The sequence below is a fragment of the Microtus ochrogaster genome, chromosome 18 (assembly GCF_000317375.1).
Source record: "Microtus ochrogaster isolate Prairie Vole_2 chromosome 18, MicOch1.0, whole genome shotgun sequence".
NCBI classification, from domain to species: domain Eukaryota; kingdom Metazoa; phylum Chordata; class Mammalia; order Rodentia; family Cricetidae; genus Microtus; species Microtus ochrogaster.
Window position 1 is genome coordinate 65,580,468 of NC_022020.1, and position 23,722 is coordinate 65,604,189.

Here is a 23,722-nt window from a genome sequence, read left to right on the forward strand (position 1 = left end):
TGGCCATCTGGGCCCTGTGAGGTGGACGGGGAGATGTCATATCAGGAGTGCTCACGTGCAGCCTCCCCTCCTAGAGAATGGTACTCAGGGCTCCCAAACCGACTGTGAACACCTTCCTTTCCGGGAATATGGAATCTCTAGCCTCACCAGACAGGGAGTCTCAGGGACAACCTCCCCAATACCACAAGGACAAACCACCAAGCAAATGGCATTGCAGAGGTGTGCCGTGAGCTTGCTGTAGGATGTGATGTGATCCCCTGGGGTCACACGTGTTTCTTGATGAGCAGGGCTCCAACTTCTCTGTGATGTACCAGGGCTGCCAGCGGCAGTGTCCAGGTCCTGTGGGTGGTTCTGATGAGTCATGGAAACGTGGTGCTTATGATACCCTGACGGAGTCACCAGAAAACACCTTCAGCAGAACAGTGTCCCCACCCACGGCTGCCTTGTTTCAGCCCTCTGGGCCTCTTTCTTCCCTCTGCCTCCCTGGAGTATAAACCTGGCAAATCCTTGGCATTGCCTGGCCCCTCAGCCTGGCCTAGGCACCACCACTGTCATGAGGGGGGTCTGCACATCCCGAACTCTGGATAAGGGGGCTGGCTGATGCGTAGACGGGAGGGAGGTTCGATAAAGGATGGGTAGGGAGTGGATAGATGGGTGTTAGGAAGGTGTGGCTAAGCCAAATTTCTACAGGTAAGTGTGAGACCTAGGAGAGGAAGCTAAGTGACAGTCACTTAAACCCACCTCTGTAACTTGAGAGAAGAATAGACTTAGTGCTTGGGTAAGCAGCTCCCGGGGCCAGAGGCCTCCTGTGGAATCTGGGAGAGAGGAAGGCCCCAGTGACCTGCTTCCCTAGGTATGAGCTGCAGGAAGATGTGAGGGGTCTAGTCTCTACTGAGAACACTAAAACCACCTTTTGTCAAACAACGGTTTCAACATTTGGGGCTCGTACATCAGTGGCCCTAACTTAGACAGTAAATAGAAGATACCTACACCACAGAGCTATCTGGTGCAGGGAGTAACTCTGGAGACGTTTTGGCATGATTGCTATGGGTACTCAGGCCATCCCCACCCTGGGGGGTTAGGGTTCTTTAGATGAGATCGTGAAAATGACCCCTGAGTCTCCTATACCAAGCAAGCTCAATCCAGGCTAGCTCCCTCCAGTTGAGGCAATCCAAAGTGCTGTGGGGGCTCCTGGGACCATCACTTATCTCGGGTTTTATAGGAGACAGCTAGCTCAAGACCCCAGGAAGAAAGCTGCTTTGTCCCTCGGGAGGCCGTGCACAGGCCCACATTCATATCGCATTGTTGTTGCAGGGGAGGCAGATGCGGTCCAAAACAATGGGGCCTCGGCCGAGGACACGGCGGTGACAGACTCCAAGCACACAGCCGACCCAAAGAATAACTGGCAGGGTGCCCACCCAGCTGACTCAGGGAGCCGCCCCCACTTGATCCGCCTCTTTTCCCGAGATGCCCCAGGAAGGGAGGACAACACCTTCAAAGACAGGCCCTCCGAGTCCGACGAGCTCCAGACCATCCAAGAAGACTCCACAGCAGCTTCCGAAGGCCTGGATGTGATGGCATCACAGAAGAGACCCTCACAGCGATCCAAGTACCTGGCCACAGCAAGTACCATGGACCATGCCAGGCATGGCTTCCTCCCAAGGCACAGAGACACGGGCATCCTTGACTCCATCGGGCGCTTCTTTAGTGGTGACAGGGGCGCGCCCAAGCGGGGCTCCGGCAAGGTGAGCTCCGAGGAGTAGAAGAGCCGTGGGGTTAACGGCAGAAAGGAAGGAGAGGTGGGCAAATGAACTGGGCACATGTCCCTGTGTCTGAGATACTGGTCCTAGCAGGACAATACTGATGACCCAAGGGAGTGGCCTTGGTCACCACTTAGCCTATTTCTACTTGTTCTGTTCCCTTTGTCACAAGGGGGCAGCGATTGGGGTGTCACTCAGGAATGCAAGGGTCTTCTGCATCTGAATTTTGGGGCACCCTGGATGTGACAGTGAGAGTACCTGTCTTAGGTGTGTGTGCCCTCTGCCTGGGGCTTCCGCTGATTCTGCCTCTGCGCAGTGCTTCTGGTTTCAGTCCTGATTTGTGCTCATTCGCTGCTGGTTCAGGCCGCTAACTTCTCGCCACTGTGAAGCAATGGTCCATTGAGGAGACGGAGGTCTGCAGAGCAAACCCCTCCACCTCTGGGCAACTTTCCCCTTGGTCTTAAGTAGTTTGTTGGGGGCGGGTGGAGGAATTAATGAATGTTCATGAGTCAAAGCTTTATTATTTTGTGATTCCATTAATTTAAATATAAACTGTGCTTCCTGATGTTTCAAAAGCAAATGTTCTGTGGATGAAAACAAAAACTGTATCAGAAGATAAAAGGTACAAATAGTCCAGTTTCCAAGCACAACAGCTGGGGAGGGATGCCTCAGCCTGTGGTTCAGGTTTGTCTAGCAGCTAGTGACAGGTGGCTATTACCTTACAAGTGTGTGGCATTTTCTCTAACTCTGTTGGACGGCTGGGCAACTCTGGGGAGGAGTGTGGGTGGGAACGTCCAAAACAAGCCCTGGTTTTTGAGCAGCCTGTGAATTGTGACTAAGAGCCTTGCAGAACTCAAGCGGTTCTGGACTAAAGTGTGGGACAAAGGCCTCTCCATGGCTCTGGGGCTGTTGGCAATGCAGGTTTCCTGAAATGCTGTGGTCACCAGCCACACGTTTGAGAGTGACTGAACTGCTGGAGCTGAGCTCTCCGTGGCTACCAGAGCCCCTCGGCGTCTCTCAACAGCCTTGTTAGGATGGTCCTTGTTAGGATGTCATCACAATTTGCTTGTCATTAACCCTCGGTGTATCTGACCTGCTGACAGAGTCCAGGTGCATGTGGCTCTTTTGCAGCCTATACTAGACATTCTCTCGGTCGTTGGCAGGGCTCTCAGCCCGATACATCAATCCTGGGGCTTGTTTCTAACTTACATTCGTGTGGCTTTTCAAGTGTTCTTCTCAAGGCATGTCGGTTCTGGAGGGTCCAGATGTCTGTCCCCTGAGGCCTATCTGTGAAACCAAGACCCCCACACACATACACAGACACAGACACAGGCACACGCACATGCACGCACGCACACACACACACACACTCAGCCTCACCAGCCTAGAACCCTTAACCTGGTCTGTGCAGCTGAGGAGACAAGAACATGCTTTTATGCTGTGCAGGAAAAGTGAACCAGCTGGAAGGAGGGCACAGGGTCTAGAACCAGCTTTGTGGTTGTGGTTCAAGCTGCAACACCATGGCACGTCCGTGGATAGCACCATAGCCCTCCCAGAATGTATAGATGTGTACCGTTTTAAAACCACATGCCCATCAAATGTTTCACAGGAGACAGTAAAGGCTCAGAGCAGTCCTAATATTCACAGATAGTTTCTCTTAGATCATCAAGGATCCTGAGGGAGAGAAAGCATTTTCACTGGAGAAATATATATATTTTATACATATATATATAAATTTAAATAATTGGGATTTTTTTAAACTTAAGGTGTCAATTCTCTGCACCATTGCTGTGCATTCCGAATATGAAAAAGTTTTTAAATTAACAACCTTTGTACATAAAAGGTCCCTTGATGTTTGTATATGTGATCCTTATTTTCTCATTATTTGTTAGTTTGGTTTTTTTTTTTTAATTCACATACAAAAATAGGGTTATGGCATTTCCATAGAGTTTGTCTGTGTTGGCCTTCCCCTGTACCCTCCTGAAGCTTGTCCCAGATGAAGCCAGAGGCACCTTCCTCTGCTGAAAACCTGCTGCCCAGGCACACACAGCAAGGGCCTGGTCACTGTGTCCAAGCCTACTTGAATGTGATGCTTGGCTCTCTAACGTCGGAGATAGAAAATTATCTTAGTCTACACCGAGCTATGAATCACAATCACCCTAGCAGCCAGGTACTTGTTTCTATTTGTATTTTGATGCTTGTAGATGGGGGGCTCGTTTTCCTAGGCTACAAAGGTCCCTGAGGAAGCTGCAAAGAAAAAAGCCCAATGACTAGCTAGCTATCACTGTCATTCTGAGACAGGGGTCTAATTCACGTGCAGGGTGCCCAGGTAGGACCACAGGACCCACCACCCGCCACTTGCAGATAAAACTATAGCCTGCCCATACGGAGCCAGTTCTCCAGAAGGAATCTGGGAGACTCTGAACACCCTCCTTTACCCTGCAAAAGGGCTTCTGGTCCTATTGCCTCCTGCATCCTCCCTCCCCAGGCACGTGGTGCCTCCGTGCCATGCAGAGCCACCACCCCCGGCACACAGAATGCGGGGACAACACCCAGCCTTTGTGTGTTTGCCGGGCTGACATTCAAAGAAAGCTCATGAAGAATGCCCTGAGAAGGCATATTCTTCTGAGGCCCATGGTGAAAAGTCCATTGATGGAGAGCATTCTCTTTTGTCCTGGGAAGAAAGGGAGGCTGTGCTCTGGCCTCTGAGGAACAGGTCTCCCAGCCAGTAGGATGCCCGGGCCTAAAGAGGGTGTGAGGAGGTAGGTGGCTTTGAGGAAGAGAACAAAGGCACCTGCTCCAACCCCTTTTCCTCTCACCTACTGCCGAGCCCACCAGCCCCCAGTCCTAGGGCAGTCCCAGGCCCGCCAGCCGCTGTCTCGGAACACAAATCATAGAAAGATCCCTTCCCATTCAAAGAAAGCATCTCACAGAGGACCTAAGCTGATCATACAACACCGCATCCAGATACACACACACACACACACACACACACACACACACACAAAGGTTCATCTTCCATTCTTCCAGCAGGGGGAAGATGATCTAAGCTAAGCCACCTTACTAGTGGCTCCACCTATATTTTTTTTATTATCTATTTATTTAATATGCAATCTCCATTTCTAACCTGCCAAGGTAGGCCTTTATTTAGTCTGCAGATGGCTGCTCTGCCCCTCGTTTTGACAGGCCAGGGCTAAGTACTGCTGGGTGTAATCCATCTTGTGAATTGGCCGGTGTCTGTTCCCTGACTCTTTCTACCGCATTCTAATGCTGTATTAAACGTATCTCCATTCTCCAGTAACTTTAGTCTTCACTGTTAACGTTGGCGTCCGAAGGTGGCAGATACACTTGCCACTGTGTGGAAAGCTGACATGCGCGGCCACATGAAGGACATGGTGGGAGTCCCCATGTGATCCTCCCAGAATTCCAGTAGAGCCACTGTCAGAGAGAGAGAGCACTCGGGGGTCCAGGCAGAAGCAAAACTTCCTCATAAGCACTAGGGACCGCCATGCCCCTCCCTGTCTCCCACCCACTTGGCAGTAGTTTTTGAGAGGCGTTTTAGAGAAAGTCTGCCTGTGAAAGCATCTGTGTCCAAGGTCATGCTTTTGAGATTTCTTGTATAAACTGTTTTAATGAGTAGCCGCACCTTGACCGGGTATTGGTCCCTAGTGTCTAACTCTGCCTGTCTGCCACCTTGACTACCACCGCCATCCACTGCTACTTAAGTGGGTGGCAGTTATCCTGGAGTTTGGCGGGCATTGCGCCCTCTGTAAAAGTGGGATGTTTGTAAATCGTGTTTGTATTTAATGGTGATACCCTTAGGTGGTTGTACTGCGATTTGATTTTGCTGTAAACTTCCGCGTAATGTACACCTCTGCCTCTGTATGCTCTCATTAAACATCTTAACAGACCAAAGATGATGCACTAATTGCATGTGGACTTTTTAAGTTGTATTTTTATTTTGTTAATGGCTTTGTGTGACTGGCATCTCCACGGCCTTGAGAAACGCCCACAGGTAAGTCTGGGCACTCAAACTCTGTCACCTCCGACAATGGCACGGTCCCCGGTACTCTCGCCGTGGCGGTGTGGTAGCTCTTTCCCTTCCTGTAGTCACTGTCACTGCCTGCAGCACTTAACGGGGTGTCCTGAGGATAGAAGGGATGTGAGGGCACAAAGGGGCCAACCCAGGAAAGCCCACCATCACTGAGGATCTAACTTTCCTCTTTGCTGTAAAATTCCCCACAAAGCAACATGTGGAAGGGCAGGCTTATTCCAGCTCACATTTGGTGCACCATAGTGGCGGGAGCTGGATGGAGGCAGCTGGTGACACTGTATCCCCAGACAGGAGTCAGGGAGATGGAGGCTGCTGCTCAGCTGGAGTTCTTTTTATTCAGTCCAGAATCCCAGCCCAGTGCATAGTACTTGAGGGCGGGTCTTCTTATCAATCAAGATAATCTCTCCTGAACCCTGCGGCCTGTCTCGTGGTGAGTCTAGCCCCTGTGAGGTTGGCAATCAGTGTTAGCCATCACACTGAGTGAACACACCAGGACCGCCCTGCTGGGCTCCCCACGGAGGTTCAAAGCCACAGGACTCCTGCAGTTGAACCCAGAGGTAGGGCCAGGCTCCTCTAGAGAGTAATGCTGGATAAACCTGAAGCCGGATAGACGCGAGATAAAAGCAAAGACAATAAGCAATTTAGAAGGTGACCTGTGTGACTTCCTCCCCAGGGACCCTGATCTGACTCTCACCTCCTTCTACCCACGTCTACTTCAAGGGATGATTTCCCAATCGTTGGTATTTCATTCAGTTAAAAAAAAGGATTAGCCAGCCGGTGGTGAGCAGTTCTGACTGGTTGGTGGAGAGTGCAGCCCGGCATCTAAAGAACTAGATTATTGTACAGAAAATAATCCCTCTTTGAGCTGCTGGTGAAAGTCATGGTGACACCAAGATACTGGCTCAGTATCTAAGAGTTGTTGGATGATCCCATCAAACCATGGCTTCGTATTTTATCTTGAAGTTGTTTGTTTAGGAACAGGAAAAGCAGAGAGCAGCAGCTCAGAGAAAATGAAGTGTCCTGGGGAAGCCCCTACATGTGATTGTTTCTATGGGGCGTTCTTCTCGCACGCGCACGTGCACACACACACACCCCACTCCTTCCAAGCTGCAGGGACACCTTAGGCTCAGAAGTACTTGCTTCCCAGTTAGTCAATTGAAGACAGTTTCTTGTCAGCCTGCACCTACTCTGACTCAAAGCTTGAACCCTTGTGAATCTGCACAGCAAGGAAAGGGCTTGTTATCCTTTGTCTAACCCTGTTTTGGAGCAGTGATGTCAGGGTACAGATTACACTTCTGTAAGCATCAGCAGGTCACACTTTCTCAGAGCCATGGTTTGCCTAGAGCCATCTGCCCACTTTGTGTATAGATGTCAGACCTTCAGGGATGCGGGGAGCTCACAGTGACTTTCATTGGGAAAGCTGTCCCGTTCTACAAAGAAGACCCTAACGGGCTTCTCTATCTCCTTCTGTCCATGTGTGTGGCCTGGGTTTGCTCAGACACCCTCCCTTTCTCAGTTGAGAGGTCACTCTAGGGACAGTCAAGTTTTCTTGAACAGAAGCCCACACAGGCTTCCCCTAGAAGGTTCACTCCAGCGTTCATACTGGAGTTTCTCATTCTTCAGCTCCTGATGGAGAGGATTTAAGTCACCAAAACTCTTGCTAGCACAGAAGTGGCCCCTCTTGTATGGGTGAGGACTCTTGTTCATGAGACATGCCACTGAGCACAGCCCACCACAGATGCTCCTCTTGGAACCCTGGTGTGTTGATTTTCAGTGGTCCTAGCGGAACTAGCAAGTCACACACTACAGTCACCTTCTGGGACAATGCTCCGCTCCTGCCCATCACTGACAAGACCATTCACCTGCCCAGAGCAAGAGTCTGGAACCTACTGGATGGACATTCTCTCTTGACTGACCACTCTAAGCAGCCCTCCCCCATTCTCCCCTTCCCTTCCTTCCCCCCCCCCTTCATTTCTCTCACTTCCCATCATCCCTCTTTCATCCCCTCCCTCCTGGTTATTTTACCATGTACAGTCAAAAGGACAGAGATGCCTCTGGTGGGCCATTTACTTGGGCCCTCTGATTCCGTTCTTTGAAGCTCGCTTGGGCTTCCTTGAGGTCAACATACTCTCTCATAACTAGCACTCTAAATTAGGATACTCTGAATCAGGAATAAATCCCATGCCACAGAACTTATAGCAGTAGAGTTGAGAGTAACATGACTCATGCCAGGGAAAAAGAGTGGTGGCCCTGAGTCCCTGAGCTTCACCAACAAAGAAGGAAGGCAGAGTGTCACTCCATGTGACCGCAAGCGTGATCCTAAACACTGCAGGTCCTAAAGTCATCTGGAACTCTGGAGAAGCCTTGAAAAAGTTAGAGAATACCATTCACATCTGAGTCCTACTTGGAAATCCAGCACAAACTACTGCATTTGCCCCTAGAGAATAAAGGCCTGCAAATAAAACTCAGTGTGAAATGGGGCCATTCCCTTGCAATTCAGTGGTAGGCTTCCAAAACCTTTGACCACACCAGACAAGCAAACGTTCCTTTGCCTGCAGGAGGTCAGCTGCACGGGTCCTAGAGATTGTCGGAGGACCGCGGGGCTCTGCAGGCAGTGCCCACACTGGACTCACCCAGCCCACTCTGTCCTCCTCGGCAGGTACCCTGGCTAAAGCAGAGCCGGAGCCCTCTGGCCCACAGCCGTCCTGTGCTGTGCAACATGTACAAGGTAAGCTGCGGTCACCGTCCCTTCAGCCAAGGGTCACCTGTGTGTGAAAATGCTCTTTGAAAGAGTCAGGATCTTACTGTGTCCCTGGGGTCCAAGAGGCCTTCAGGGCATCTGTGAGACCCTGAAGGAATACAACAAGGAAAAAATTCAAAACAATAACAACAACAAAAACATGTAGGAGGTAGAGAGTCTGTCTTTGAGTCTCTGGTGCAAAAATCTCAAAGAACCAACCAGGACACTGTAGCGGCGTGAATAAATGCAGGCAAATATTAAAGAATTTAATTATTTAATGATTAAATAAAACTTACAGAACCGAAGTTCCCGCGCAGCACAGGAGCGCAGCACAGGAGGTAGGAAAGAAAGAGAGCGCGCAGCTTCCGCACGCTCCCTCTATTCGTAAACAACCACCCCAGGCAAACCCGCCCTAAATGGGCGGGCTTAACCCTACAGGGACACGGTACAGCTACCAGGTCATAATGGAGAAGGCCTTGGGAACAAGCTGTGGACCTGTGATGTGGCCTTCTGTAATGCCACACAGGCTGAAGAGTCGCCAAGAGCACTGGCCTAGAAGGACCAGCCTGGACCAGGTCATTGCCTGCCTGTGTTCCCTAACTACTTGGATAGCAAGCTTCTATCAGATATCAAGCACTCCCCAAATATCAGCTGAGTTACACTCAAACAGTGAGTGTCCTTCTTAAGTCCAGTCCCCTGATATCTGTCCCTCTGAGTATGTGACAGAGAGCGTGACTGAGATCCGCCCTCATTTCCCGGTATGGACACGCACATACTGTGGACACATCTGGACACGCACATACTGTGGACACATCTGGGGAAGGTAGCAACAAGAGGGGGATCCTTCAGTCAGCCACGGTTGGGACTGCTCCTCATGCAAGCTCAGCGTCACCACACACATTGTGTGTCTATCAGTGACTGTTTCACATAGACGCACACACCATCTGGACCTTGTCACCTGCCTTTGTCAAAGACAGAAGGTGAATGGTTTGGAAACGATGTCTCAGAGACCTAACCTCTAGAACATTCTCTCTCTCTACTCCATCGAGCACCTATCAGGAGGGAGGATGCCAAGGGGTCGGTGACCATACAATTCTGCCACGTACTAAACGTAAGCCAGAGAGGTGGCTCACTGTGGACAACCACACTGGTGTGGCCGAGTCCTGCTCGGTTTCAGCTGTGCCTAGCTTTGAGAGCTGTCTCGACTCTTCCCCCAAGTAGTTTATGAGGGCCCACTGTCCCTCCAGAGTTCACCTTTATGGTTCTGCTGGGGCCAGTATCCACTTGACATGCCTACACAGGGCAACAGACAGCACCTGCCCGGCAAGTGCCTGGCCCTGCCATTTCAGAACATAGCCTGCAGCCAGTGTGTTGAGTGTGAATCCTCTAACGATGCCAGGCACCTCATCCAAAGGCGAGAGAGGCACCTGGTACCCAGGGCTGGATGACTGAACCGAGCGTAGGATACCTTGTTCATAGTGAACAATGCTGACACTGTCTACCTGTCCTCCCCTGAACTTGAGATGCTGCTCTAGGAAGCAGACCCTGAGTGGAGTGGAGATTGTAACCAGAACCCCAGGGTTTCCCCAGCTGGGAACTATCAAGAGAATATTGGCTTTTTCTCCTTGAACAATTACTCAGCAGGGAGAAGCCAGCCCCTCCTGCTCCCTTCATCCCAGCTGTATATATTTCAAACCTTCTGTGTATATATTTTAAAGGCTGGTCAAACTGTAGGCCAGCTGTGAGTGACATTCTTGCATGGTCACAGAGTCCAGTCTCTTGTGGGCGTGTGTTATGGCAATATGATGCTAAAACATGTTACAGGTTCCCAGTGTGAGGTTCTTTGCACCTGTTATCTGTGGGTTCCCATTTTCATTCAAACAGACTTTGAAGACTGGCTTGAACACACATTAGGGCCAAAGTAAGGCAGATGCTAGTTATTAGGTGCTATGTATCATATTTCCATGTCTACTGTGAGGGAAGACAGATGTAAGATAAATCTAGAGGCAAGACCCTGATGTGTTCTACCAGGCAACAGGGAACTGTTCCAGGACCCGTGCGCGGAAGTTACCCCGGCCTCCCTGATACACCAGGGAAAGCACAGTCAAGGTTCTGGGTCTGTCCCCACGGCAGGTAAGCACAGAGGCCAGTGTCTGTCTAACAGCCCGGGATTTTCCCTCTCGGTTGCAAGCCCACGGGACTTTCCTAAGGATTGTCTACTCTCTCACGTGGGTGATGTCGTCCTCTAGCACTGAGGTTGTCTTCGTTATGTTAAGAAAGGTGCTGATGAGTCACAGGTATGGATTAGCCTCAGCCACAGGGAAAGGTGGTGATGAGTCACAGGTATGGATTAGCCTCAGCCACAGGGAAAGCCCAGCCAGGCCTGGCCCTACTCAAGGTTTCAGAAAGACTCTTGACTCTTGTCATTCAGAATTCTGTGACTTGAAACAAGCTTGCTAAGGAGATAAAGGCGCTAGGTGGAGGCTGCAGGCTAGGCAGCAACTTAAGGCATCGGGAGCTGCTAACTCTTCTCTCTTGCAAGTCGAAAGCTCAGAGGACACGGGTGAGCATGGCTACTAGCTGTGAACGCTTCTTCCTAGCTTTGTAGCCAGGACACATCCCACGTACTCTGCTAAGAAGGCACCTCTGTTTGTGTCAGTGGAGAGACAGGTACACACACACATGCCACTATATTATGTGTTCCTCTCCTACCTCCACCCCTCGCTCTCCTAACACACCTGCAGGCCCTGTAACGAAAACCCGTGTTCTGTGAAGGAGGTCACACCCAGTTGGTCCCAGCACCGCTATGGCCTCCTCAAGCGCCAGACTCCCCCTAGGCATTCTTCAGTTCCAAGAGACTCGGGCATTTTCTTGGGGCCATGCTTGTTCTTTGGAGCTTGAGGGACAAGTGGGAAGGAGCAGAAAGAGATAAATAGGAGAGCGTTTGAGAAAAGCAAAAAATTCCAGAGTGGGGAAGGATGTGGACCTCAAAGGGACAAACAGCTCCCCAGAAATGCATAGACAGGTCTCGCATACCCCATCTGGGCAACCTTCCTCTCCCTTCCTCCGTTCCTGCCTTGTGGATGGTTGGCATGGCCTGGGAGCAGGCAGTAGTATGTTCTACTAACGGAGAACACAATGAACAAAACGAGGCAGGAGCTGAGGAGACCCTATCCATGAGGACCGCCTCTCATTGCCAGTGTGTGGGACTTGGCAAGAACCCTGGGGGAACGATGGACAGAAAGGGCCATCTCCACTGTCCACAGAACCCCGGGGGAACAGTGGACAGAAAGGACCACCTCCACTGTCCACACCACCAGGTGCTTTGTCTCGGCTTCATTTGGAAGGCTTTCTAGCCTCTCCTTGCCAGCCTAGCAGGGCACCATCCAGCCATCACCATGCACGGCCCAGGTTTCCCAGAAGGCCCACACTGCATCCGACCCACCAGCTCTGGGATTCTGCAATCTTTGGTCATAAAGCAAGAATCAAAGACCTGAGGGTTAGGTCTCATTCTACCAGCCAGTCTGCAGAGGAATGTCCCTGGGCTGCAGAGCTAGGCTTGCTCACTTGGGAAGTGGCTCTGCCACTGACTCCCAAGCAGCTGGGGCAAGGTGCCACTAAGCTGCTGGCCTACTCGAGAGAGGCCCGTTATCTGTCTAGAGAGGACTTGGTGCTGAACAAGTGAGAAAGATCTGTGTGCTCAGAGCAGACTTCCTGGTAATGCCATGGGCAGTCTCCCCTCTGTGTACTCCGTTCCATCCTGTCCTAGAGGACTAAAGGTCACCTCAGAGGGCATGCTGGACCTGCAGGCTCCAGGGACTCCATCCACCCTGAGCTGCTACAGCCTTCGGGCACTGTGTTTCTGCTCTTGAGTGTGGTTTCCTCGGCTGTTAAATTGAGAGTGTGATTTAATTGAAACACACTACAGATATTGTCTGAGGACTCCCAGCCCACTGGTCTTCTCTCTTCAGGAAAGGTTCACATCAGGTGAGGGGTCTCAATCCTCCTGAGGTGGAGGCAGAGCCTCAGCAGGCACCAGGCTCCCCAGATCATCCTCTACCCCAGGAAGTATAGCCTGCAGATCCCCACACAGAGGGATTCCCCACGCACTGGGAGCCCGCCTTGCTGTTCGATGAATCTGACTCCCTCCTCATTGCCCCACGCATGGCTCTGGGTAGATATGGATGGGTTTTGTGGTTGCACGTGGGAGTGGGTCCTCAGTCTGTCTTTGGAGCAACTGTTGGCCAGGACAGGAGGCCAACTCTCTGCCTGAAGTCCAGCCATCTAACACAGGGATGTGTGTGCAATCCCCATGCCTGGTTTGAGCTCAAAGCCTTGGTTTTCTGGAAAGTCTGTCTTTGTTTCACTGTCTTTCCAAAGAAACCTCCCCAAACCCACACATTGTGCAAATGGATACAAAGTTCCAAAGCCGAAAACCAGGCACATCCTATAATCCTAGCACTAGGGAAGGGAAGGGCCATCACATGTTAAAGGCCAGCCAGGGCTACATAGCATGACCTTGTCCCCAAAGAAAACAGCTCCATATCATCAGTGTTTGGCTTATACTGCTAGTGTGACTTCTGTTTGGTACTTGTATTTAATGGTATGCTTCGGATATAATGGGATCTCAAGAACAGTGGGTACCTGGAAGCAGCGAAGAAATGGGAGTATAAAAGCTCATTCCACTTCCCACCGTCTTTAGAAGGAAGCAGGATCGAAGCCTCAGGAACTAAAGGACGCTGGGGCAAGGTGCCACTAAGCTGCTGGCCTACTCGAGGAGAGGCAGAGCAGTCAGGTCTGCTAGAAGCCTTGGCCTGCCGCCGTTGCTCCTTTTCTGGGGAGCCACTAGCCAGGAGAAGTCCTGAAGCAGGCATCAGAACTGGGCCCCGCTGAAGCCTGGAAATCCCTGGCCTAGAGAGCACCCAATTAATCCCAGAAGTGTGTGGGACCACCTGGGCTTTCTGTCCGTCTTTCTGGTCAAGTCCGAATCTCAAGTGCACATCCCAGGAGGTAAGAAGTCCAGAAGATTCTGCCGCTAATCCTTGCACTGCCAAAGAAAGGGGCAAAGTTGCCAGAGAAGGTCACAATATCTTTGTTCTCCATGTCCTGGAGCAACACAAGGGAGCCGGTGCCCCCTAACATTGCAGCGGTTGCCCCTCCCCCACTTTACAGCCCTATCAAAGAAGCTTTCACTTCAGGATTGGCTGAAGGTCAAACTCTTCGTCTGAGGACCCAGACCGTGGGATGTGTGCAAACATCATCCCTCCACCAGAGACACAAGGATGGACACTGGTGGTCTTCAGTTGTCCCCACAGCAGATAGCCTCGCAGTGAGTTGAGGGGAAATGCAGGACAGTGAAGGCAGGAGCCATCCTAAAGTTTCCACCTACACAGGAAGTCTGTCCACACCTGTCCAGAAAGTGAGAAAAGCCACGTGGATGCCGCCTGCTTTCTGTGAAGAAAAGGGCTCTGTTTCATTAGTCACAGCGTCAGTGACGTGGAACGCACATGTTCTGGAGCCAGGCAAAGACCCAAAAAAGGGAAAACCACTCACTCATCACCCCCCAGACCCAGACCAGAGAATTTAAAATGCATGAATTTTGCTAGGGGGAAATAAGAGAGAACACTCTCTCCAGAAATACATTAGAAGCAATTTGACCACAAACGGCATTCTGGCTTCTTCTGTGAATGTAAACGAGGCTAGAACTGGGGTCAGCCAGTTGTGAGAAGGACACACACACACACACACACACACACATAATTCCAAACTGCTGTGGCATTGTTTGTGACTTACGCCTACATACTGAGATGCCTTGGGGCAGTCAGGGTATAGGGAGTCAGAAAGGAGAAAGATGGCCTCCCGCTGTAGGCAGCATTTCTCTGTCACAACCCTGGGACTTTTGTCAAAAATGTTGGTTGCCCATGTCCCTCATTTCATCTATGCCCCTGACATCTAAATGGATCACAGATAACTTGGCTGTTGAGCTCTGCCACTGACTCCCAAGTATAAAGCAACTGTGACCATCAGACGTGAAAGAAGGAAGCTAGCCAAGGCCTTCTTCTCTGGAGATGGCGTTAAGAAGGAGAGCTGTTCCCAAGATTTCCAAGGCATGGAGAGTGTGAACCAACAGATAAGCTTTAAGGCAGGAGAGACAGCAGAGGCGAGTCCTGCCGGAGAAAGGCTCTGTGGCTTCAGTGTGGGGGTGCTGATGGGACATTCACCTACACAGGGGCGAAAACGTTTTCTCAAAGCCACAAGCTCCCCCCAGGCCTCACAGAGCAGCCTCCCAGGTCCCGGCCTCTGAGTTCAATTAAAGACAGTTAAATGCTAATTGAGTTCCTCCCTCACTCTGGGAAGCACTAACAAGAGCTCTGTGGACTGCGGTGTCCGGACGCCACCATGAGGCTGTTTGCAGCCTTCTGTGAGGTCAGGTAGCAGAGTGTTTGCCCAGCCCGTGCGGGTGTAGGACCATGGCTTAAAACTAAACTCAAAGGAAAGAAAAGACCGTGTATCAGAAGGTGACTTGGTTTATTCTGTCTCCCGAGGGCAGAACAGAATGTCCCTAACTGCTGGTGTTGAGGACGAGTTTTTCCTCCGACAGAAACCAACAGGGCCCTACATTTTAATTACACGGAAATGAAACCATTCCTATGATAATGATGGGAAATGCTCCTGCCATTAACCTTAACTGAGATCATATTTGCAAATCCAACTTAATTAGGAACTGATTTCCAGGACCCAATGGACTCCATCCATCTACAATACTCAGGTTTCTCCCCGCTCAGATATAAACAATTTCTTTCTGGCCCACAGCTTCAGAACTTAATATAAATCTGAAAACTTTGAAACAACTAGGTAAACCGTGATGTTAAACTCTCTTCTTCTCCCACATCTCACCCTTTGGCTGGACTACAAGCCAGCAGCCTCCTGTGCCTGCTGCGGATAGCAGATCCTGCTGCATCTCTAGGCCCACTCCGCCAGGTTAGCTGCAGGGCCTGGGCTCCTGAGGGGCCTCAGCAGGAAGGTCCTTGGACCCCTTTGCATCTCGGTTTCACGGTACAAACGAAGCCAAGCAGAGCAACGGTGTGGGTGATGGTTTGGGTTCAGGTCCGTGAGAGACATAGCCATGCCCTGTGTAAATGTGATTGATCTTCGGTGTTTACACGGATCTGTGTGGCCACAGGAGAAGGGAGAAAGTGCAACCCCAGATCCGGGGTGCTGCAGGTCGTGCTTCCAGGCAAGGGGTTGGGGTGGGGGGCATTTCTCAGGCCAGAAATTGGGATCATTATTTCCCCTGACCATAAAAGCCTAGGCCCCGCTTCCTTATTTCATGGCTGCCGTGACCGAGAGTCACTCGTGACCTGTAGTGATCTGAGAGTGAAGGTGTTCTCATGCTGTTTTCAGGGAGCAGTCTCTCTTCAGGGAAACAAGCAGCCAGCCAATCTGATGGCCACTGACCCCCTGATAGACGGTCCAAGTTTAGGGTTCCTACAGGAAGCTGGAAAAACCTGAAAACCCCGTTTCCTGCCCTCTGCAGAGAGAGTATCTGAGCGCCCCCTGCTGGTTATGGGCACCATTTCCAGCTGAGGGAAATTGTCATTTTTCACCATCTAATGGGGGAAGCACCCAGGTCAAAGATCAATGACCTGGTTGGCTGGGGGTCCCTTCCACAGCTCCTGAACAATTAGTCGTCATTTTGACTCAAAAGGTTTGTTGTCGTGTTTCCTTGTTAGCATGGTGCAAAGCTGAATTGACGCAAAATGAGGTTCTTGATATAATACCAAGAAAAAAGAAAAAAAAAAAACAGACTAAGAGAAGACAGGGTGTAGTAAGACGCCATTTAAAAGCATTTGCAGCACAAAGTCTGCCTGTCTCACAGCAGGGCGCCAATTATCCAGCGCCTACTTGTAAGTAGGCACAGCACCGCTGTTCATACAATGGAATTTTTTAGTTTTAAAAACAAGACTAGCTTTGCTGGCCCTCACTTGTTTCAAATGTTCAACTCCAAACACAACCATGGTGCTCAGGTGGGCCAGGTGGCAAGACCCCAACCCACTCAGATTCCTGGAGTCATTGGCCGGCCAACACTGGCCTTGGCCCTGTGGCCCTTCTTACTCGTGGTGACTTTGTTACAATGCCTGTTGGGAACCCACAAGGAAGATGTGCTGCTGGAGACAGGCTGGGCACAGACAGAGACTGCAGTCTTGGGGAACAACAATAAAACGTTCAGTATGGGCTCCTCACTTAGCCTTCGTGAACACAGCAAAGCAGTTCCCTGACAGAGAGTAATTGCATGGATAGCCCATAATGAACTAAGAGACCAAAGTCCTTTCTCCCAAAGATGCCAGCTCACCAGATCGTCGCTGACCTTGCCCATCACCAGTGCTCTTGGGCAGACACTTGGAAAGTCTAGAATATTGCTACATGGGATATAAAGTGGGTCCCGTGGGGGGGGGGGTACGTATAATGAATTGGATTTTGACAAAGATTCAGGGTCAACTCAATGGAAGAATGGAGATCTTTTCAACAAGCAGTCTTGGGACAACTGGACACGCACCTGCCAAACACCACCAACAGCAAAAGGTACCTCAACTCAACCCTCCTCTTCTGCGAAAGTCACCTGAAACTGAATCATAAATCTCTACGGATGCCAGAAAATTCTAAAATCTTAAACAAAAATATAGGAAACAATCTTCTTAACCGGGGCAGAAAAGGGTTTCCCACACCTGACATTAAAACTGGTTCATCAAGAAAATAGGCAAATTAGACCCCATCAAAGCTTGATGCTGTTTGCGTGAACGCTGATAGCTGTGTGCATAGACAAGCCACAGGCTGGGAGAAAATATCTGTATCTTTGTGGAGTCTGAAAGTAGAGCCGTGGTCCTGGAGGTCAGAGAGAGAAAGGCCAGGGCTTACCTCGGACAGATTCTGCTAAAGAAGGAAGGGTTGCATGGGCTGAGTGACAGCAGATGCATAGTTGCTACTGAACAGTCTCCTCAGAAATGGCTAAAATGCAACCCTGTGTCCTGTGCATTTGAAGAACTCAGATGCAGCCCTGCTCTGGCCCATGTAGCCTCTTGCCCCAGCCCAGGATGTTGCTACTATGGCAACTGAGGTGGCCTCTTGGCTTTTGCTGCACTCACCACAAAGCCAGGTCTAGATTGGGGTATGTCCCAAGGCACGACATCACTGAAGAACAGCCACCCTTTGTGTTCCTTTCCAACTGTGCTTCGGGACCACCATGCTGCACATGAAGAAGCCAGGGCTTGGTCTACCCAGCACCTGCCAAGGGCTTCTAGGGTTCTGACATCCAGCCCTGGAGGGTGCTCCTGCTCCTGTGACTAGCTCTTTCTGCAGACTGTGGTAGGAGGAGGATTTTGCTCCTATGTTCTTTCCTCTTTCTAGCTGCTGAGTGCCATCATGATAATCCAACAGCACCCTGGGGCCCACACAGATCCGTCTTTTTCTGATGAAAGAGTAAAGCCTAAATGAAGGCATGAGGTGTGGAAAACCAGGAAGGATAATCCAACATGGCAATATTTGGCAGCTAAAAGGTTGTGCCTGGGTCGGGAGGCAGTGGCATAGGTAGAGGGGAGACGGTTCTAACTGACTAAGCGAGAGTGGCGTGTAAGGAAACCTCCAGGGTGGAAGCTGAGATCCAGGCTACCTCCCCATGGAAGTTCTGCTGGGAAAACTTACAGAACAGTATGATGGCTCCAAGCACCCTGTTAAATGGCCTTGTTTTATTTTCTAAACTAACATACAGCAAAATGGACTTGCTTTGTATAGAGCTCTATATGTTTTAACAGATTGATAAACTTGTGTAGCTACTACCACAAAGACATATCAACCTAAGACCGCCCCCCTTCCTTGTGTAATCAAAGCTCCCTTTCTCTCGTCTCCTAACCCCTGCTCTAGCCTCCCTCACCACAGGATAGGCTTTTCAGGGCTGTCACAGAAAAAGATGATACAGGTAAAATCTTTCTGAATGGATCCTGTCAGTCAACATGACTTATAGATGCCTTGGTGTTATTTTGTGTTTAAAATATTGTTTGTTCTACTGCTAACTAGCATTCCATTGATGAGCACACCACAGTGTGTTCATTCTCTTGATGACGAACACTTGAGTTGTTTATAGTTTGCAGGGATGAAAATGTCCTACAGACCTTCATGTACGGGCTTTGGGTGAGTATAAGTTCTTCATTGAAGATCTAAGTTATTTTCCTTCAAATGATTAGTGATCAGTACATTCATTTAAACATCACTTTCAAAAATACAGTATTTCTCTTTCATCCTTCCAAGCTTGAGATGGGACTGCAGGCTATCCAGTCAACATGCAGCTGTATTTGCTCCGAGAAACTGCCGAGTTGTTTTTCCCAGTGACTGCACTAGTGTCGCATTCCTACGGCAATGCATGGCAATGCATGGGAGTTCCAGTTGCTCCCTGTACCAGTCAACACTTGGTACTGTCAGTATTTTTTCCTAGCTATCTGAACAGGTGGGTCGTCACATCTCATGGCTCCTGGTTGCACGTTCTTGGTGGCTGTTGGTATTGAGCAGTTGTTGTTCATGTCTCAGCTGTTTTCCACACATCTTTGGTGAGATGCTTCTTGAAGTGTTTTGTTCAGTTTTTAATCAATTTATTTTCTTACTGCTGAGTTTTGAAGGTTTAGTGTTTTTAAAAAAAAAAGCATATTTTGTGATTTTGTGTTTAATTCTTTTTCTCATATGTGATTTGAAAGTGCATTCTTCCAGTCCGTCATTTGTCTGTTCAGGCTCCCGAGAGTGCTTCCTGTAAACAGTGTTGAGCTTTCATGGGGTCTGGTTTTACCTATTTTCTTGATGAATCAGCTTTTGATGTCTTGCCTAAGAAACATTGCTTGATTACTATAAACTACGTATAAATCTCAAAAATAAAACCATGTGATTTGGGTAGCTTCTATATTTTTACAGTGATTTAGCTATTTTGATTCTTTTAGTCAAGATTAGTTTGTCAGTAATCCTACTGGCAATTGCATTAAATAGGTAGATAGAGCTGACATCTCTACTGTTTGAGTTTTCCAATCCACAAATATAAAATGTCTCTCTACTTAACTCTTCTCTGGTTTCTTTTCTAGTTTCTAGACTAATGAATCCCTATATGGCGCTATTGTGTTTTGCTCTAGGGTGCCAGGGGCTGATCCCAGGGCCTTGGTAGGAAAGTATTCTACTGCTGTGATACAGCTCAGGCCAAATTCTGTAAATGCTTTGTCAGGTTCTTTTCTGTCACTGGCATTTAAATTTGGAGTTTGTGTTTAAATGTTTGCCACTATTATGTAGAAATATGATTGCCTAAATATCTTTTGATTCAAAAAATCTGCAGATATAATATAGCAAAGCAGATATAATTACACTGCTGCTGAAATTATCTGTGGAACAGTGTAGATCCAAAAGCTCAAGCCAGCATCCTAGTCACTGTTTCTTCTCGGTGTATATGCTAGCCAAATGCATGACCCCTAGCATATAGATTGATTCGTGGCTAGCTCCTATATTAAAAGAGATCAGAGATCCGTGAAGCCACACAGCAGTCACCCATAGCGGATGACTCTTGCATGGTCCACTCCCTGCTTTATCGTGGACAGCCTGACCCCAGCTTTCATAGCTCTAAGGGGTTGTTGGGTAGCCTGGGAAGCTCAGGCCCCTCACAGCAGCCACGGAAGAGCAAATGGCATCCTGTCTCCACAGCAGGGACTGGACACATGTGTTGTGAAAAGGAACGAAGCTTAAGAGTTCTGTGGGGTGTGAGCTGGCTGTCAGGGTGGGAACAACAGGAGTGGAGAGGAAGACCATTTAGAAAGTACCAGCTGGAGGTGGGCTGGGAATGCGGAGCACGGCCTTGAAAAGTGAGGAGGCTCTGTACGTGGTCATCGGGAAGCAGTGAACTTTGGTCTTTGTGTAAGAGAGGGAGGGGAGAGGGAGGGCAAGGACTGTGTCAAAGGTCTGTTGATGTCAGGAGCGGGTGGACAGGGTCAAGGAGACTGGGAGGGAGCAGCCTGCTCGCGTGAGCAGAACCGCACAGATAAGATCACACAGTGTTCTGTCTGATGCTATCTATCCAGAAGGCTGTGGAGTAGATGCATGTCCATGCCCTCAGGGCGCACGACACAGAAGGTAAAGCTGTGCTCACTGTTCAGTTCCTCACAGTGAGGCTCATGACATAACAGGTACAGAGAAAGGCTGCGCGTTTGGCAACTCCTGTTATCACCCAGGGAGTCGCACCCATCTCCCACACCCTCATAAGCTCCAGAGAAGCAGTTCTTGGCCTTTTGGTGGCAAACAGCTCAAGAGGGCTCTCCCAACCCACATACAGAGAGACAGAATGCTGCTGGGGACCGGACTGCCTAGCTGTGACCTCTGCAGACAGGCCCCACACATCCCCCCGTTGTAGTCTTGTTGCTGGCTGGGTGAGGTTCCTCCAGGCCAATGGTGATTCCGCGATTGTGCTGGGAGCTGCAGAGGGAGAGACGGGGCAACACGTGCCGTGCCGTCTCCTCCTGAACTATTATTTTCTGGGAACTGTAGTGTTGCGAAGTCTCTCTGCAGGCTTCTGCCCGAGGGTACCTGGCTGGGTGGAGACTCTTCCTGTGTCACTGCACATGTTCACTGGGCTGAGCACTGAGTGGCAGCCAGGAGGACAGCAGCAGGCAAAAGAAGAGCCACTTCTGCCTCCCGGCCGAGGTTGTGCTCCATCAGTGCCGCTGTGCTTGCTAGAGAGTCTCACTGGCTCTATCCACTGACCCGGAACCTTTTGGCTCTGTGGACTATGAACGCTCGGGTCAGATGGACACTCTCAGCAAGTAGCATTCTTTACTTCCGTCTTACTCGAGGTCGGAAAGTGTCAGCCACACACCTGTGACCTGAGGCAGAGGCTAGCCCATGATGCCTTGCTCCAAAGCTAATGAACAGACTACCTCTGCCCGTGATGGCTTCAGGAACAGGGCAGCCACCTGGCAAGCTGCGGTTGCACCACTACGTATCCTCTTCCATGCCTAACTCGGGAGTCCGGCGACACAGCAGCATCTTCCCCATCACCGGGAAGCACAGAGAGGAAGCCCACCTTCCTCAGGACAGACCTGGCCCGGTTATGTCCTCGTTGTCCTAAGTTGCTTGCTTCTCTCTTTCAGGACTCACACACAAGAACTACCCACTATGGCTCCCTGCCCCAGAAGTCGCAGCACGGCCGGACCCAAGATGAAAACCCAGTAGTCCACTTCTTCAAGAACATTGTAAGTGACCACATACAAGGGGACCGGGAAAGCATCAAAGGAAGGTTGCTGGATCCAAGACAGTCCTTAGCTCGTCCCTGCCTTCCTGGGATCCTTCTCAGGGTGCAGCCGACCTGAGGGACACCACCCTCAGTAGGAACTTGGTTACAAGGATTCCAAGTCCCAAAGGGCACTCTTAGCTGTATCGGGCATGAAACAAACTATGTATTCTAATAAGAATTCGATTTTCCTGAAACCAGACAGCTAATTGATGCTGAGTAGAAATATAGGCTTTGTGCCCTGAGAAGGGACAATGATGGGAATAGGCATTGCTTAGGATGACTGGTGAGCAAAGAAATTCAGGGTGTGTTAGGCCAGCAAGACTGCTCTGTGTGACATGTAATATAGAACGCAGGGCATGTGTCTATACACATAGGATGCACAGCACATAGGGTGATGTTATCCAACTGATAGCGATAATAACAATGCCCCAGTGTTTGTTTATCAGTTATAATATGTCACATTAATGCTGATGCTAAATAGCAGAAAGTAAGCAGCTGGGTGGGCTGCCCTATGGGTGTAGAGGAAATGTGTGATTTCATTACTATTTCTGTGCAAATATAAACTCCTCCACAAAACAAATGTCTGAGTTAGCTTTCTATTGTTATGATAAGACACTATGACCAAGGCAACTTATAAAAGAAGGAGTTTATTCTGGGCTTATAGGTCAGAGGGTGAGTTGATGACCGCCATGTCAGGGAGCATGGCATCAGGCAGGCAGGCAGGCAGGCAAGGCGCTGGGACGGTAGCTGAGAGATCACACCTTGAGATATAACCATGAAACAGAGGTGGGGAGGGGGAGATAGAAATAGATAGACAGATGGATGATAGATAGATAGATAGATAGATAGATAGATAGATAGATAGATAGATAGATAGATGATAGATAGAAAGAAAGAAAGATAGATAGATAGATAGATAGATAGATAGATAGATAGATAGATAGATAGAGCAATAAGTGGGAATAACCCACCCCAATGACACACCTTTTCCAACAAGACCACATCTACTAATCCTTCCCAAACAGTTCCATCAACTGTTCACATATATGTGAAGCACTCACATATGAGCCTATGGGGCTCATTCTCATCCAAACCACCACAATAAAGTTTATGAAAAACTAACGCTGAGGGCCTGGTAGGTAGCACACTAATTAAGAGAGCATCTTCCCTGTCTTAGGGATGTTTTCCATTGCTGTGATAAAACACCACAGCCAAAGGCAACTTAGGGAGGAAAGGGTTTCGCTTACACTCTGTATCACAGTCCATCATGCAAGGAAGTCAGAGCAGGAACCTGGAGGCAGAAGCTGAAGCAGAAGCCGCGAAAGAGTGCTACCGACTGACTTGCTCAGCCTGCTTTCTTACGCACACCAGGACCACCTTCCCAGGGATGGCCCCACCCACAATAGCCTGGGCCTTCCCACATCAACGATTAATTAAGAAAATGCACTACAGATGGGCTTACAGGCAAATCTTACGGAGGGATTTTCTCAATTGAGAATCCTTCTTGTGACATAAGTGACTCTATCTTGAGACATAAATGACTCTATCAAGTTGACCTAAAACTAACCAGCACCCTGCTCTTGCAAAAGATCTAAGTTCAACCCCTAAAATCCATGTGGGGTGGTTCATAACTGCCTATAACTCCACCTCCATGACCTCCATGGGCCCCTGCGTGCACATGGACAAGCACACACAGAGACACTTTAAAATGAGGCATAGTATTGGAGATATCAGTAGGTGCAGCACGTCCAGCCCCAAGCAGGGCATGATACAGAGGCGTGTGTTAGCTTCTGATGCCCAGTAGACCCTCTGAGAAAGAGTCGGACCCTCTGAGAAAGAGTCAGACCCTCTGAGAAAGAGTC

The 23,722-nt window shown here is 49.6% G+C and overlaps 1 protein-coding gene across 4 annotated transcripts in view; it reads left to right on the forward strand.

The window, feature by feature from the left end:
* Window positions 1–23,722, forward strand: part of Mbp (myelin basic protein) — a 104,153-nt gene that overhangs the window by 70,285 nt on the left and 10,146 nt on the right. For 2 of the 4 annotated variants that reach the window (XM_005356318.3, XM_005356321.3), the window contains exons 4-6: window positions 1,315–1,745; window positions 8,474–8,542; window positions 21,718–21,819. In XM_005356318.3, the coding sequence (XP_005356375.2) occupies window positions 1,315–1,745; window positions 8,474–8,542; window positions 21,718–21,819 (602 nt within the window). The remainder of the gene's footprint in view (window positions 1–1,314; window positions 1,746–8,473; window positions 8,543–21,717; window positions 21,820–23,722) is intronic. The other 2 variants (XM_013349496.2, XM_005356322.3) reach the window with 1 other exon arrangement.